The sequence below is a fragment of the Pezoporus flaviventris genome, unplaced genomic scaffold (assembly GCF_033815535.1).
Source record: "Pezoporus flaviventris isolate CSIRO_AGI_PZ_B2104156 unplaced genomic scaffold, CSIRO_AGI_Pfla_v1 ptg000023l, whole genome shotgun sequence".
Classification (NCBI taxonomy): domain Eukaryota; kingdom Metazoa; phylum Chordata; class Aves; order Psittaciformes; family Psittacidae; genus Pezoporus; species Pezoporus flaviventris.
The window spans coordinates 16,807,115-16,823,747 of record NW_026892571.1 but is presented as its reverse complement, the minus strand read 5'-3'; the positions used below and the strand labels follow the sequence as shown (position 1 = coordinate 16,823,747).

The 16,633-nt window shown below is 43.8% G+C and overlaps 2 protein-coding genes across 2 annotated transcripts; both read right to left on the bottom strand.

Moving 5' to 3' along the window:
• Positions 1–3,392: 3,392 nt before the first annotated feature.
• LOC133271154 (myeloid protein 1-like) lies at positions 3,393–7,574 on the bottom strand. Its single transcript, XM_061457030.1, has 7 exons — positions 7,463–7,574; positions 6,834–6,966; positions 5,957–6,108; positions 5,260–5,430; positions 4,417–4,531; positions 4,046–4,197; positions 3,393–3,627 (listed from the first exon to the last, which is right to left on the bottom strand). Exons 1-7 carry the CDS (start codon positions 7,506–7,508, stop codon positions 3,437–3,439), a joined length of 960 nt encoding a protein of 319 aa, XP_061313014.1. The 5' UTR covers positions 7,509–7,574; the 3' UTR covers positions 3,393–3,436.
• A 4,619-nt stretch (positions 7,575–12,193) lies between these two features.
• Positions 12,194–15,101, bottom strand: LOC133271319 (leukocyte cell-derived chemotaxin-2-like). The gene is made up of 4 exons (XM_061457244.1): positions 14,949–15,101; positions 13,473–13,569; positions 13,195–13,340; positions 12,194–12,783 (listed from the first exon to the last, which is right to left on the bottom strand). The coding sequence occupies exons 1-4, from the start codon at positions 14,998–15,000 to the stop codon at positions 12,617–12,619; spliced, it is 462 nt and encodes a 153-aa protein (XP_061313228.1). The 5' UTR covers positions 15,001–15,101; the 3' UTR covers positions 12,194–12,616.
• Positions 15,102–16,633: the final 1,532 nt, after the last annotated feature.

Here is a 16,633-nt window from a genome sequence, read left to right as displayed (position 1 = left end):
TGTTCTTGTTTAATCTTTCTGATTTTGTCAGAAGAGGACTAGAGAAATGTTTTTCCTTTAGTAAACCTACATTTATGGCAAGCTGGATACAGCTTGGAATTCAGTAATATGATGCTTTATGCAGCTTTTTTCTATGTTAATAAATGTAAAAGCTTTGTACATTAAAATACACTAGCCCAGATGACTCAAATATAATCTGGTTTCAGCTCATGCTAGTGTGTTGAAATGTTGTGATAAATAAGCTTATTCTTACAAAGAACCTTTCTGCTCTTAAATTGCACTTTAATTTTGTCAGACTGCTTTGTAGAGACTGCATTGTTCACTGTTTTGTTTTACTGTCTTAGGCATTGAATGAATGGGAAAGAGCCCTTGTTAAAATGAATTAATCTAAAAGTTTGGGTTTAGATTGGTTGTTGGGTGAATGACAAAGCACTTTGGAAACTACCAGAATATAAGGAACAGCTTCTGGATTTGGGAGAGCTCAAATCTTTGGTTGGAGAGGTTGTCTGTATTCTCTCATTGTTAAAAGATAAATGTGGTTAGTTAGGAAGAAGAATCAAATGGAATGCAGTTATCTTTGATCACTTTCTGTCTGGAATTAAGGATTTAGAGCATTTGAAAAGTAAACTACCTGCCAGTTAGAGGCTGTGTGGCCTGTAGGAATCTTGCCTGTAGCTCATAGAGCTGTGCTGTAAGCCCTAATTTCTAGAGTAAGGGTTGCTGGAGGTGATCCAGGAGTTTTTAATTCAGGACTGTTTAATACTTGTTGCTGTTAATTGTTTTTTGAGGAAGATTTTATTTCTTTTCTTTCAAGGAGAAGGGAATGCTGAATTGATGTGAATTTAAGAGTGTATATTTTTGTTGACATTTTGCATGCTGTAAACTGAAATGCATTGTATATAATTTTTGCTGTAATTATTTTCATGCTCTAGCTGTTCTATCTTCCTATTTATAAGGAGAAGTCTACATTTGATTTGCTGCTGGTATTTGTCACTGTTGTGGTTTAACCCTGGTTAGCACAAAGCCTCACGTAGTCACTCCCTCACTACTCTCCATTGGGATGGGGCAGAGAATCAGAAGAGTAAAAATGGGAAAACTCAATAAAGACAGTTGAACAGATAAAGCAAAAGCCTTGCACACAAGCAAAGCAAAACAGGGTATTCGTTCACCACTTCCACTGGGCAGGCAGGTGTTTAGCCATCTCCAGTGTGACAGCGCTCCAGCATGTGTCACACTGACTTGGGAAGATAAATGCCATCACTCCCAACGTTCCCCCCCTTCCTTCCTTCTTCCTCAGCTTAATATGCTGAGCATGATGTCTGATGATATGGGATATGTCTGGGGTCAGCTGTTCCAGCTGTGTCCCCTCCCCAGCCTCCTTGCTGGTGGGGTGAGGAGCAGAAAAGGCTTTTACTCTGTGTAAGTGCTGCTCAATGACGCAAACATCCCTGGGTTGTTAAATCAACAGTTTCCAGCACAAGTCCAAACCATTGTCCCATACAAGCTCCTGTGAAGGAAATAACTCTATCCCAGACAAACCCAGCACATTCACATCAGACTAAATGTTGGTTTCTTCCAAGCTTTACACTTCTTTACTGCAAAAGCAACATCTGAAGGGTTAAGCCACCAGTGTTCTGGACAGATTTGCTCCCAGATGCAAGCTTGAAGGCCTTCAGATAACTTACAATGCCTGTCTGAGTCAGTAATGTGTTACTGCTTGTTGTGCAGTGGAGAAGCGTCTGACTCTGGTTATTGGTGCCTGTTACCCAAGCTCTTGCTTCCATAATCAAAAGGATTGAAAGACTTGAAATGCTTCTAAACAGTATTTGGTTTAAGATGTGTGGTTTGCTTTAAATGTAAACATAATAAAGTTATCTAATACATGCACTGACATTAGACTCCTAGCCATCTGTTGTACCACATCCTCCTGTCAGGCAGGGTTCTATCCTTTTAGGAAGCATCTGCTGAAACCTGGGGAGAGGCAGTAGAAATGTTCAGCTTTTGGGTTATAGGAAATTACATTATAGTGATTTCATGTTTGTGCCTCAAACTTGAGGGCTTTTGATATGCCGAAGCTAAAATGGAATGTGGATAAATCTTGGAGGTGGGTGGTATGTCCCAGAGTCCTTCTTGTCTCCCCAGCCAGCATAGGGCATTAGTGAAGTATCGAACATGAGTGGCTATTTACAGGAGGAAACTTAAAATACTTCTTCAAATGTTGTTCTTTTCTCTGTCCCTCTTACTAAAGCAGCTTTCCTGTAAAGCCATCAATGTTAGCTTGCTGCAGCTCCAAGCCTCTGGAAAAACGAGCCTGCATTTATTGTGTTGTGACTTTTTGATGCAATGATTCTTCCTGTGGAGTCAGTCTGCGGGCTGATCTTAACAAGTAAGACCGATTGGTACTGGAGTTTGTAACTAGATGCCAACAGAACTGATAAATGTGAAATGCTGATCCTTCCTGAGTAACATGGGAACTAATTTTAGTTGAAAGATAACTTCTAGTATTAGGTTAACGATGATTTTATGGTTTTAGTGTTAGAGTTGTTTGGTGTCATGTGTTGGTGCTTCAGTATATACATAGTGCTTTGGGGAGGAGTGTCAGAACATTGCCCCTGTGTAAAGCAGCATTTGCTCTTTTTCTTATGTAGATCTTCCTAAATGACTTGCATTTGACAAGAACCTGTAGATAGCTGCCTGCTGCCTAAACATCCTCATGTCCGTGGAGCAGCCTGCACTTGAGAGCTCCGCCTTGTCCCAGTTAAGGCAAGTTTTGTCCATTTTATTGGTTTTTCTTGGGATTTACTGCACTGTAAAGGCGTTCTAAAACCCCGTCTCTAAAGCGTATACGAAAACGATACAGTCTGTTAGAGTAACTAAACCCCTCAGTTTAGACCAGATACGCTGAGGAGCTTTGTAGGGTCTGTGCAGTGAGAACTGAGTGCAATGCATCTTTTCTGCCACATGAGGGGGTGAGCTACTTGTCCTGCTGGTTGTTCAGTCTGAGAAAGCTTACACTTCTCTTGTAAACGCAAATTATGACAGAAAACCTTTTTCCTTGTGTGGAGTCCCTTTTGCCACCCAGTAAAGGCACCGGTTGTTCTGTCGTGACAATTCCAAACGGCATCTTTCATACCTTCAGCGTTTCAGTTTCACTCTAGTCCTCAATTCAGGTATCCTCAAAATCTAAAGTAATCTTATTTGCCAAGGTGTAATAAAGTTTGTCAATTTGCCTAGGATACAACGTTCACAAGAACTATAAGTACTTAAAAACCAGTACCTAATTGCTGCCTGGGACATGTAATAATGTGATGCCCTTGCAATATTATATAAAGCTTAGTGTATCAAATCTGTTTTAATATAAGCTTTTATTGTGTATGAAAAGGAAAAACAACTTTTGGATGCTGAGATGAATTTATTTGGAATCTCCTACTCCATTTCACTCTCTTCGCCCTTTCCCCCTTTCAAGGTTGCTAGTAGGATCTGAGCGATCGCAGTTCTCAACGTGAATGTGAGATGTGATCCCAGGAAATACTCTTTGCATTGGCAACATTCTCCCAAGGATTTGTCCTTTAGAAATCCTACCATTGTATCTGATGGGGTGGATGCAGAGTAGTTTTACACAGAATCCTGGTGAAAACAAGAGGGAAAACACCAAATGACTGATGAAGCATTTGTTCTCTACTAACTCTGTTTCAGAAATACATTTTCTGTTGTGTACTTTCCACTGGGATATCAATAGTAAAAATACCAAAATAGCAATGATGCTGTGGTCATAAAAAATAGATAGTGGTTGGAGTTGTTGGCTTGGTGAAAGAGGGAAGAGAAGGTGGGAACTCCTGCTTTAGTAAAGAGAAGAGCTCGAAGACGTTCTTCAAAACTCAATGATTTGCATTCTAACGTAGGAACATAAAGTTCTGCATGTAAGTGGATAGAAGATGCAGTGTTTCAAAACATGTACCTTGCTTAACTACTTGGCTAGCTGCAAGATAATGCATCCTGCATGACCTCAAGTCAATGAAATAATAAATGAACAGCAGCTGTTTACCTGATCCTCTGATTTGGACCCCATCATCAATGGAATTTCCATTGTGGAAGAATTTGATGGGTCCAGAGAGCTGGCCAGAAAAGGGAGCGTAGACGTTTGCTCCATCAGAACAGATGACATCCACACCTGTGTGCTTTCCTTTGCCATTGTGTCTGAAAACAAACATGTAATTAGAGCAGTCTCTTGTCAGGTTATATGGATGTACAGCAGGCAGCACACATGGGCAACCTGTTCTGGTGTTGCATTACCCCTGCAGTAAAAATGTTTCTTCCTGTCCAACCTATGCCTTCAAGTTTAAGCAATTTGAACAGGGCTCAACTCTGTTTCAGTGGAGGAGCAATAAACCCCCACATGTTCCAATTCTACAGTACCTTGGAGCTCCATAGTATCCACAGCCATATTTATCACAACCTCGGATCTCATTTGTAGGATTCCCGGAGCACAGTGTTGCCCAGTGTCTGTCTTCTTGTGGGAACGGTGGAACAACTTTGAAATACAGAAACACAGCACATCAAAGTTAACTTTTAGGTTCTAGAGTGTTTTGTTTGTAATTAGCTGTGCTTTAATTTTAGTTGGATAGAAACATTCTATACATTCCACGTGTGTAGCTGGATGTTTGCTCCACAAAATATATCGTCCTTTAGGAAATAGAGTGTGCACCTAAGACTGGATTGTAATGTTTCTAACTGAGGGCTATCTCATATGAGAAATGTGACTTAAAGATAAAAATACAGAAAGGTTATCACAGTTCCTACAGTGTAATTGGAAGGATGGTAAAAGACTCAGTATTGTCTTATTCTATGCCCAGGCTGATGGGACTGAGCTCCTCAAGTCCTCTTCTCCATTACTGCCAATGTAGTATTTCTATTTGCAGAGATTCATCCCAAAGTCTGCTACAGATGTCATACTGAGATCATCTCAGTAGTTAAAAGTGTACAACCAGAAGAGATGTCTAGCTTGGTTTATTGCTGAGACCTGATGCTGCTGTGTCATGGGGCAGGCAAGAAACACAAGTTAAGCTCATATATTCTCTTACCTATAACTGCCTGCAGTCCTGTTATGCTGTATGTATAATGCATATTCTTTTTGTTTTGGATGTTGCTGTCACGGAGGGGGATTATTGCTATTTAATATTGCTTTCCTTATTTGAAATTAATAACTTTAATCATTATACTGGTTATTCTGGGGTGGCTTTTTGTTTGCTATTTTTTTACCAGGAGTAAGTAGATCAGTAGGATCGGAGTGGTCGCAGTTCTCAACATGGATGTGGGAGATAATGCCAGGAAATACTTTTTGCATTGGCAGCATTCTCCCAAGTTGTTGCCCTCTCTGGATTTGGCCGTTGTACCGGATGGGGTGAATACAGACGAGCTTTACACAGTAACCTGGAAGAGACGGGAGAGGAAGCAAGGTCAGGAAACATCAGCTGCCTCTGATCTTCGGGTGATCAAGAAACCTTCTGTGCCAGCCTCTTACTGGAGACTGTAGGGATGAAGCAGAAATGTGTGTCAAGGTACCAACAATCCTCACATCAAAATTACTGAATTTGCTGAGGAAGTGAGGAAAAGAGTGAGTTGGGACAGAAAACATCCTCTCAGCAAAACTGAGGGCTATTCCTGATACTTTATTTTTACTCTTTCGTTTTTTTGATCTGGGGTTGTTTTCCTGCTACCTGTTTTTCAGCTTTTGTCCCTCCTTTCCAAGAAAAGCATAGGAAAAGGACTACATCCTGCTGGTGCTGACTTGTGGTATTTTGGAGCAGCAGTGTAGTTGTGCTTCAGTGGAAGAAGTAGAGAGGGTGTAAGATCAATCAACACTTTGCTTGAATTGAAGAGGTACAGAAAACTTACTCGAGTAGATAAAATGATTACTTGTTCCTGTTTCACGAGGTATCTGCTGTTAATTACTTGCCTGATCCTCTGATTTGGACTCCATCATCAATGGCATTTCCATTATGGAAGAATCGAATGGGTCCAGAGAGCTGCCCGCTGAAAGGAGCATATACTGTCGCTCCATCATGGCAGATGACATCCACGCCAGCATGCTTTCCTTTACCACTGTGCCTGAAAACACAAATATGGAATTAGAGGAGTCTGTCAGGCTTAACACCATGTGTCGATTTGGCAGTTAACACAGTATGGTATCTGAGGCTTGTCTAAGACATCTTTTGCATCTGCAGTGAAATTGAAAAGAAGCATTGGCTTTGATCCATCTTTACTGTAAAATGTTTGTATTACCCTGGCCTTCATTAAAGGGGGGGTGAGATTTCAGATTCTAAGGGTACTTCTAATTTTCCCTTGTTCATGGTGTATTTCAAGCTGTTACAGAAAAGTAGCCCTGTTCTGCGCCAAAATACATGGGTGTTGGTATAAAATAGAATCTTAGGTTTTGCATTTCCTCGCTTAGAGATTTGGAAGTTGCATGGATGAGGATGGACACTTCTTACAGTGCCTGGAGAGAGGAGGTGACAGGGAAATGCAGGGAAGGCAGGAGCCATTCTATGCATAAAAGCATTTTTCAGGGAAATACAGCCTACTTAAAGACAATGATGCTGGCAGACCATTAGCTTGTGTAAATTAATCTACTTGGTATCCTTTAAGCTGTTGCTGAATGTTAGTTTAAGTATCTGGTCTATAACCAACAAGAATAAATGATTCACATCTTTGAAATGCTTCCCATTTCTTCTACTCTGGCTGCTAATTCATGTAATGGTCTTGCTTCTTCCCCCATGCATCAGTTGGTAGCAGTGGTATTACTGCACTGTAATACCAAACCAGGCTGTGATTACCTGTCAGCACCGAAGTTGCCACAGCCGTATCTATCGCAGCCCCGGATCTTGTTGGTGGGGTTCCCGCTGCAGATAGGAGCCCAGTGTCTATGTTGCTGTTGGGGTGGGTGTGCATCCAACTGCGTGGCAAAAACTGCATGTGCAATAGAGGAAAATGGGGAAAATTTAACCGCATTCTTTGTATAGCACAAAAGAAAGGGTTAAGGTGCAAAATAGGCTGTTTAAAGCGGAAGACATGAGCTCATCGGAGTTTATAATTTCAGAACATAGGTAAGAGAACATTGTATAACCTGCCCTATAGATCTGATTGTTTTTTCTTGAGATCTTATTGTAAGGTACACTAAAACCAAAGCAAAACTGTGGATAAATGTTTTGAATATTAGTTTGTGAAATAAGTTAAGCTATTTTCACTTTCTTCATAAAACCTCTCAACACATCAATATAAATATCTAAATGCACACCTAATTCAGTGTTTTATAATAGTCATAACTGTGCACATTACCATAATTCTTCATAGAACTACATCGAAAACCCCTTAGAATTATTTATGTTTGAGCAAATGTCATTAATTCATTAGTGCCTACCTAAAACCAGTCAAGACCAACTGCAACTTAGAGATCTCAACTCACCAGTGGACACCAGGCTGACGAGGGCGACCAGGCTGAGAGCTGGCATTGTGTGGCTGGTTCACCAGTGTTCTTTGATCAGATCAAAGACATTGAGCGCTTGCTGCCTGGGGTATTTATGTGTTTTTGAAAGCCCAAGCCTGTTGTCTTGGCCAATCAGTCTTAGGTGAAGTATTACAGCTCTGGGCAGATGCTGTTGCCACATTAGGCACTGAGGATGTCTGCAAACAGTTGTTAGAACTGGTTGGGAAAGATGGATAAAATAACTGGTGTCTTAGCACACAGTAACAGATGGAAACGAACAGTCCCACATTTCAGGAAGCTCTGAGTGAAACATTTCTTAACACCTTTTCTTTCCCCTCCTGAAGCAAGGACTCATTTAGGCCAGAAACGGTAGGAACCAAGAATATGGTCCAGAGGATTGAGTTGGAGGGAAAACATGGGCAAAACTCCATAGTGGTGGTAACCCCTTCATTCCAGTACCTCCTCCCCAGGGGTATGTGCCATTAGAGCTTCTAACAGTGGCAGAGAGCACATGAAGGTGTAATGTTTGCTGTAGCATAAGTATTCATTGAGGCTAAGAAGTACAAATGTTTCTGCATGGAAATGTCTCTTTTTCATCACCTAGCCTGGACTTAAATCCAGGAAATCCATGAAGGCTTTTCACCGAAACCACAGTTTTTGACAACTAAATTCTTATTAAAGCATCTCCAAGTTCTGAAACAGTTGCAAACCCAAGTTGCACAGAATAAGGTTTTTAAGTGATTGATTTAATTTCTGCTTGATTTTAGCTCTTGCACTATTAAGCAGGCTCCTTAATGTCTCTCTTAATCCTCCAGTTTGATTTTCTACACTACGTGCAGAAAAGCATTAGGTTTTCTTTACAGGCATGTCTTGGTTAATATGAAATTTAAATGAACCATGGTGCTTTCCGATGCTATTTGATGTTCCAAGTTACAGAAACCTTTGGAAACCCTGCAGGCTTTATTTGGAGGACAAACATGTGTCCCTGCCCAATTCCAGTTTGCAAAGAGCATCTGCACATTGTGTTTTCTGCAAATCTCCATGGAATAAGCAGTTGGAGACAAATTTTCTGCTTATGGTTCCAAGCTTTTTTTACTGACAGCCAATATTTCACCCCCAAACAATCTTTTAGCCATCCCTGGGGTTACTACAAGTGGCTTGGCTGATTTTACCCATGCTGCTTTCTCCCCAGTCCTGCCAGAAAGGACTGCTGTTATTCACACTCATATTTATATATGAGGCTAGTTTTGATGGGGATTTTGGTTGTCATTTGCTCAATATAACAGAGTCTGGGCTGACAAAGGTGCTGGTAAGAGCTCTTGACTTGCGGCACCTCAATCTGCTCTACATTGTCTTGCCAAGGAAAGGCTGGGTGTAAAGCCAGCCAAGCTGGGAGGCAGGAGGAGAGCAACTCTGTTGTAGGTGCAAAGCTACTGAAAGCTTCGAGTCCAGTTTTGCAGTGTGGTGCTTTGTAAAATGGTTCTAAGCTACCTGTTCTTTACCATTTTTACTTCATCTCATTTGTGTTAGAGCTGACTCCAAATGTCTCATAGCTGTGTACAATAAGAGATCTTAACAGCATTGTTTCTAGCTCTTTTCCCTCTAAAACTTGTCAGAATGTCATTTGCTACTATAATGTATCTAATGCAGTTCTGGTAAAGTATTCTTAACAAAATAGTTTTCAGGGTATGGTATTGCAGTTGCATTCCCCATCTTCCCTGGGCAAGCTGGAAGTTGCAGACCTGCTTGGTGAAACACTGGACCAAAGCTGGTGGGATTTCTGTGTGGGGCAATGGGGATGATAATAGAGCAGTTGGTAGGTGCAGTTATGAAAGACACAAACTGGCTGCCGAGCACATTCTAACAGAAGGATATGGGACAACCAGCCCGTGTTGCACCATTTCCTTCCCTGTGGTGGGGAGTGGATGAGGAGATGGAGAGGAGCCAGCACTTGCAAGGAGCACAGTGAGAGCAGGTGGGTGCACTTAGGAAATGCTTGTGTGAGTTCCCCATTTTGCCCTTTTTATGTCAGTTGTAACTTCCCTGGCTGTGTAAATCCATTGGAGGTCTTCTCATGGACCAAGCAAGAGTGCAGCAGGCAAATGAGTGCTTAGGGTGATCTTAACAGGCAGTGAATGAGTGAAGCCTGATGCTACCCAGGAGAAATCCCTACTTTGCTGTTGAGCCTTTCCAAAGGTGCTTTGATTGTGCTGTGTAAATGATGTGGTGTTTCAGAAGGGTCCCTGCCAGCTACCAGTGCTTTTGGATGTATGGTAACTGCCATGTATGTGCCTGTAAACCTTGCAAATGTTAGACTGGACCCTCTTATTATACTAATTATCTTAACATTGCTTCTTAATAAGAAAATTCAGATGTTAAAATGATGGAACAAGGGTTTTGGAGGAAAAGAGGCCAGAAAACTATGAGCAACGGTAGTGGACCCTTGGAGCAGAAACATCACCAAAAGGCAGGGCCAAAGCCCAGCCCCAAGGCCTGTGGCTTACTTCCATCTTACTACTTTATATCTTCACTTGCCACCCCCCTTTGATTGCCCCCAAGGGATGGCTGCTCTCTCCGTTTCCTTTACACACGTTTCAGCCAGTGTCCAAAACCTGATGGTTTGGTCCATGAAGTTCTTCCTCTGTGGGAATGAAAGTTGCACATCTTACTTCTTGGTCATGTTACTACATCATTACTGTAGGTTGGCCAGGCTTGTTAGCAGGCAATTGGAAACGTACATCCTCTTCCTAAATGTATCTTACAAGGTAATTGACTTTGTCTTCTTGGCTAGTGCAGTGTGTTCAGTGTGGGACACGCCGATGCTGAGTCCTCACCTCCCAGCTGATGTGTGTGCAGTATTTAAAGGACCTTAAAAGGTTTCTCTGAAAACCTAATAATATTTGTGTTATTATAAAGCAAAATATCTTCTGTAGAAGAATTCCCTCCTGCAATTAGCAGCACAGGCTTTCATGGTGAAAAGCAAGCTGGCACAGCATAAAGTAAACTGCAATCTCTATTGAGTCAGGCTTCTGATGGTGGACAAGGCTGAGATAAAAGGTATTTTGCCTCAATGGTTACGCTTTGTGTGCAGTATCGCTGAAAAGTCAGCAGGTTGCGCTAGCTGATCAGCCAAAAGGCAGGGCTGGGTATGTCATTCCAAAGCAGGTAGCAGGCTGTAGGAGACCTGAGTGTGTTGCCTTCCTCCTTTGCAAAAGTACGAGCTGAAGATGCAGCTGAAGTTGTGCTGGTGCACAATTCTGATGGAAGGCTCCATCCTGGACTTATTTCGCCTTTGTTAACATCCTTGCTAAGCCTGAGTTAGGCCGGTTTTAATGAGGATTGAGGAACACAAAATCTTTTTGCTACCTATGTCCCGTCTTATGGGGAGGCCAAAGCTCTGGCTGAACCCTTCGGGAGTCCTTTAACGCTTGGTGAAACAGAAGGGAACAGTGTAGATTTGGGCTGCAACTTTAGGCAGGGGGACCTTGTGGTCCAAACTTATAAAATAGAAGGGGTGACAATGGAAGGATCCCTGCAGAACTGGTGCGGAAGCAGAGCAATTCTGCATGGCTCTTCCCTGAAAGGCCTTGTGGCACAGGTTACTTCCCCAGCACCCTCTTCCCTCACCCTGATTATTTCTACATCTGTGTGTTTTACCAGCCCTTTATTTCCTTTCCTATTTGTAGAGCCAGCTACAAACTGTCCTTTCCCTCCCTCTACAGCCAGTGTTTTACTAGACTGAAAAGATAAAGCTGGATTTACTGATGCTGTTTGCCCCAACTGCTCTGCAACCTAAGCCAGTAAGTGTATTTGCTTTTCCCTCCCAGCTAAACTGGAAGCTTTAGTGTTTGCCCTGTTCCTTTTTCAGGAGCATCCTGCATCCCAAAGCAGTGCACCTCCCTGTGCTGCTGCTGGAAAAGCTCTGGTTAAACAGTAGTTCCCTGCAGAAGGTTTGTGAAACCAGCCTGTGGGGAACACCACAAAGACATTGAGCTGCTGTCCTTGATGTACAGGAAGAAATGCTTCTGAAATTGAAATGTTTCTGCTTTCAGTGTAAGGAAAAGTGCTTTTTCACTGCAAATTCAATTGTATTCACCCTCCTGCAGTGACTGGTAGCTCTTTGGCCCTGCAATATATTTATAGGGACGTGCTGATTTTTCACTCATAGCAAAATTAAAGTGGTTCCTGTGGGAGGTGAATGGGACACGGCACATTAAGCACTTCTTACAGATGCAGTGAGTATCCTTCTGTAGTTTCTTAGGAGAAACAAGCCTGCTGTCAGGACACACGCAGCTCCCACTGAAGCAGCTTATCGGAGGCTGCATTTGTGATGGTAAATACATGAGTCTGCAGAGCTTGTAAAGCCATTTAGCTCTTGAGACTCCCAGTAGCATGTTGGTAGTCTTGGCCTCAGAAGCCCTGTCCTGTTAACAAGAGCTTGTTGTCCCGGGAAAGTCTTCAGCTGATTTACTAATGGAAAGAAATGCCTCACTTGGACAAAAGGCAGTGCGGGTTTGCCAAGGCAATGCTGAAGCAGGAGTCAGGGGAAAAGGAATGAGTTACTTCATTAATGGTGGTTTATGTTTTTGGTGATGGGCCCCAGGAAAGATTGAGGTTTCAGCTTTATAAATGGGTTTTTCTCCCCAGCTGTATTTAAAAAAGCAGAACCCAGCCCAAACTCTGTGACAGCACTGAAGGAGCTCAAAGCCATTTGTAGTGAAGCAGGTCTTTAATAATGCCATTTTCCATATGTTAGTACAAGTGATATTTCTGGCTTATTGAAGAAACCTTCGTGTTTGGCTGCAAAAAGAGCTGGGAAGTCCAAGAGGAGAGAGCTGCAGCTGAGCACCAAGGGTCCATCACCTCCCAGCCAACCCGTTCCCCACTGCTTCAGCCTTCACCTGCGAGTGCCATGACATGCAGTATACGATAACAGTGTTAAAGCATGTGTTATACCTTACTCTGAGCCTCTTTATGTTCAGATGACCACCAACATATTGCTCATGGATAATTTTTAGGTGGAACATCCATTTGAGGCTCAGTGGCTTCGACTTTACTAGTGTGGCTACCCAAGCAATTTAATGAGTACAAATAGGAGGCTGAAGGCTTTGCCCATGATGTGCAGCCTCCCATTTACAGGTTGGGAGTAGGATCTGTTAAGTCGCAGTTCTGGATGTGGACATGGGATGTAATTCCTCTGTAGACCTTCTGCATGGGCAGCAGGACGCCGATTTTCTCCCCCTTCCTGATGGGGCCGCTGTACTTGATGGGTTTGATGTAAAACATCTTAATGCAGAAGCCTGTTAAAGGGAGAGAGAAGAGAGGGAAACTTGCTCCTGTGAAATGAGCCTGGAAAAGTCATAATGTTCAGTAGCAAAATACAAATGACAATAAAATTATAAAGAGATTCAGCAGCAAGAACAGTTACAGAAAATGATGCTCCTATAGCATCACGAAGAGAGAATAGGAAAAGAAATAAGAGGGGAAGGGAGTTAGGGTGGGTTCCTTTAATTATCCAAAATGTGCAAAGGGACCGGCTTCATCCTTTGGCTTTTCTAATGGAGGTTTCCAAGTTAGTTTTCACATGGATTCACTTGCAAGCACACACGGTTCGGGTTAGGGTCATGATTTTTGGGTTGGTTTAAAGCTCTGTAAATGAATCAAAGGGGTTTGCAGTCAGACTTTGCAAGACACACGTTTTAGCTCTGTACCTGATCCTGACAGCTGGACTCCGTTGTCGATGGCATTGTTGTTTCCATAGGGCCTGGCTCGCTTGTCAATGTTCCCTGTGAAGGGTGCATGCACCTCCGAGCCATCCTCACACACCACGTCCACTCCCTTGTGCTTCCTCCCTCCTCTGGAGAAGGAGAGCAAAGGGGTTAGCCCACAGCAGAGTGCTAGAAACCTTCCTCTTGCCCATTTTCTCATGCTTATTCCTATTTTAAGGAAGCTTTAAGCACATCCATCTCCCATCATCCCATCCCAGCACCTGGGGTTGTTGTATCCGCCACAGCCATGGGGGTCGCAGCCTCTGATTTTGTTTGAGGGTTGACTGGAGCAGATTTTGGCCCATTGTGCTGCAGTAGCTGGAAAAGAAGAAAAGAGAAGAACAGAAGATGAAAGCCACAAGCTAGAAAGGGGATTTTTCAGCCTGTGTTGTTTATTCAACAACAAGGTCCCTTTGGACTTTGCTGTAATCAGGGATCAGGCTTCTGGGAACTTGAAAGTTGCTCCTCTTTTAATGTAAGTTAATATTAGGGGTACAATGAAACAGCATTCTGTTGTTTCATGCTTTTTCCAGTGATGTTTGAGGGTACTTAAAGCAGCAATCTCAAAGCAGAAATGCAGAACAAATAGATCTGGAGGGGACATCACAGGGTGACCCACTCCTCTCCCACTGCCCCCCAGGTGGGTTGTGCTGCACCCACAGTGCCAGGCATGAGGCCAGAGCTATGGGATCTCTCTGCCTGGAAGGTGAGCTGAGCCACCAGGAATTTTGAGACATTGAACTATAAATGGGGCTTCGGGAGACCCACTGAGTTCATTCCTGTTCCCTAACATGGGATCCAGTCAAAAATATAAGCTGTCATCCATCTTTTACTAATTGCATTTTCTATCTCCCAGTGTTTCTGTATCACTGTTTCGAAGTAGCAATCAGTAGGGGATTAGAGGAACATCCTCCTAGCGTTCATTCCAGACTCTAGCTATCACCACCCACAGTCAAATCCGTGCTGATGCTAAACCCCTTATGATGTCTGAGAGGTGGGAGACACAGGAGAGAAGGGGGGAAAGGCAATGCCTGCCTTGCTACCTTCTGCAAGCATCTGACAGCCCTGCTCCCCTCCCAGAACTACCAGGACTTCCTATAGGATGCTTTAGCACAAATGGGGCTGGGAAGAAGCAGCAATGAGTTGAGGCTTATTGGTGTGTGTGGACAGCTCAGCTTGGGCTTGGGAGTGCACACAAACAGGGGAAATGTGCTGGCACTGAAGGTCTGATGCTATGAGGGTGCAGGAAACCTCTAATCCCTTTCTCCAGCAAAACAGCCCTTTGTTCTAGGTAGTCTTCATTTAGTTTAATGACTTCTGTATTCTTTGTGGAATCAAAGGTGAAGACATTAAACACTGCAGCATCTCTGGGAGCACTCTAAGCTCAGCGGGCTGATCTTTGAGGGGAAGGCTTGTGAGAAAACATGCATGCTGTTAGTGATCGATGTGCTTCATCTTATTCTTTCTTACCCATTCAACATTATTACTCCAACAAAATCTCACCACAACTCTTTACCGTACCTAAAAGGGATTTTCCCATGGAGGTTTCTATGCAATGGGCGAAGGGCTGTTTTCCAAAGCAAGAAAACAGCAGAGAGCAAACCAGTTCCTAAACCCTTAGAGCTACCCCTCATTAAAAGCACAACAAAGAGGGCAGGTTGCAATGAGCAATGCTCACTACAATGCAGGCAACTCACCACTGGAGATCACAATCACGAGGACGACCGCTGTGGCTCTGCGCATGGCCATGCTGCCTGGAGAGCTCCGCTTTCAAAGTGGAAGGTCCCAGATACTCTGTTTTCCATTTATACTCTGCAGAGGCTCTATCCAGACCTTTTCCCCAGCCAATCAGGGAATTTATGTGGCCTCAGTTCTCCTGTTTGCAGATCGAGGCCAAGAGCAAGAACTCGGAGAGGCCCTCGAGGTGTGCCACCAGCCCTGCTAATCAGTGGTGAAGAGGAGCCAACCTCTTGTGCAATAGCAGCTGCATGTTTTGTTTGCCTTTCTTGACGATGAAACCATGATTATTAAACACAAATGTAAAGCTCCGTTTGTTTCTGTCCCTGCCCCTTGCACAATCCTGAAGATAACTTAGGTGAAGAGGGAAAGAGCTTACATGAACTTAACAACATATCTGGGCCCATGGATACCTTGCCCTCCCACCATGGCTGTTGCTTCATGGAAGGAAGGTGGACACAGCACTTGAGCATCACAGCCAAGCTCATACTGGAAACCTCTGATTAGGCAACCCATGAAATGAGACCTTTGTACCCCAGTTTTATTAGCCAGCTTCATTAATGCATCCCAGATATTGCCGTGTGCTGCTGCTGTCCCTTCAGGATTAACAGTGGGAGTGGCAGATGTTTACAGTCTTCACTGGGCCTGAACAGAAAATGTCATAAAGCCTATAATGTTGTGGCTAAGCAGGATTACGGGAAAAAGGAGAAGAAGAGAGCACTGGAGCACGAACAAGGCCACCTCGAGTGTTGTTTCTGGGAAGGGAGGGAATGTGATGCCCTGGTTTATAGCCAGGAGCTGAAATCCTTTGTGTTCTTGGCTCTTTGGCCGCCCGGTCTGTGCTGCTGGGAGCCACTGACCGCCTTGTTTCTCTGTGCAATTAAAATCTGGGAACCCAAGTTAGGTACAGCTTCGGGTCAGGGCTCCCAGCCATGATGCTGTGCCTGTGCTGGCACTAGATGGGTGAAGACTGATTTCACATCCCAAAGGACAGCCAAGAGCAATTCTATTCCACAGGGTTCAAACCTCTTCTTTGTCATAGAATCCCAGCATGGGTTGGGTTGGAAGGGACCTTAAAGCTCATCCAGCTCCAACACCTGCCACGGACAGGGACCCCTTCCACTAGAGCAGCTTGCTCCAAGCCCCTGTGTCCAACCTGGCCTTGAACACTGCCAGGGATGGGGCAGCCACAGCTTCTCTGGGCACCCTGTGCCAGCGCCTCAGCACCCTCAGAGGTGTTCCCACCACGCTGCATTTCATGGGGTTTGCAGCCTTGTTCTGTAACTGAGCAGCAGCCCAAGGACTGAAGCAATGCTCGTGGCCTGCCAGTTGCTTCATGTTTTGCTTGTTGCTGGCTGTAGCCAAGGGTGGGTTCCTTTCCTTGGCAGAAAATCAGGCTGCAGAAAGGTGGCCGCAATTTGCAGTTGCTTGGTTTGGCATTGATGGCAGGTGAAAGAGTTAAAGCAGGTCAAGGGGAGGAAAGCCAAGGGCAGAGTTTGTTTGATGCACATGATGAAGGGCCTCTTCCTTGGGCAAACAGTATAGGAGGTAAGTGAGGCAGGGGAGAGCTTTTCCTCATCTCCCACAATGCTGGAAACCACTCAGAAATAGAGGTACAATGTGTGCATTAGGCAGTGTGTATGAC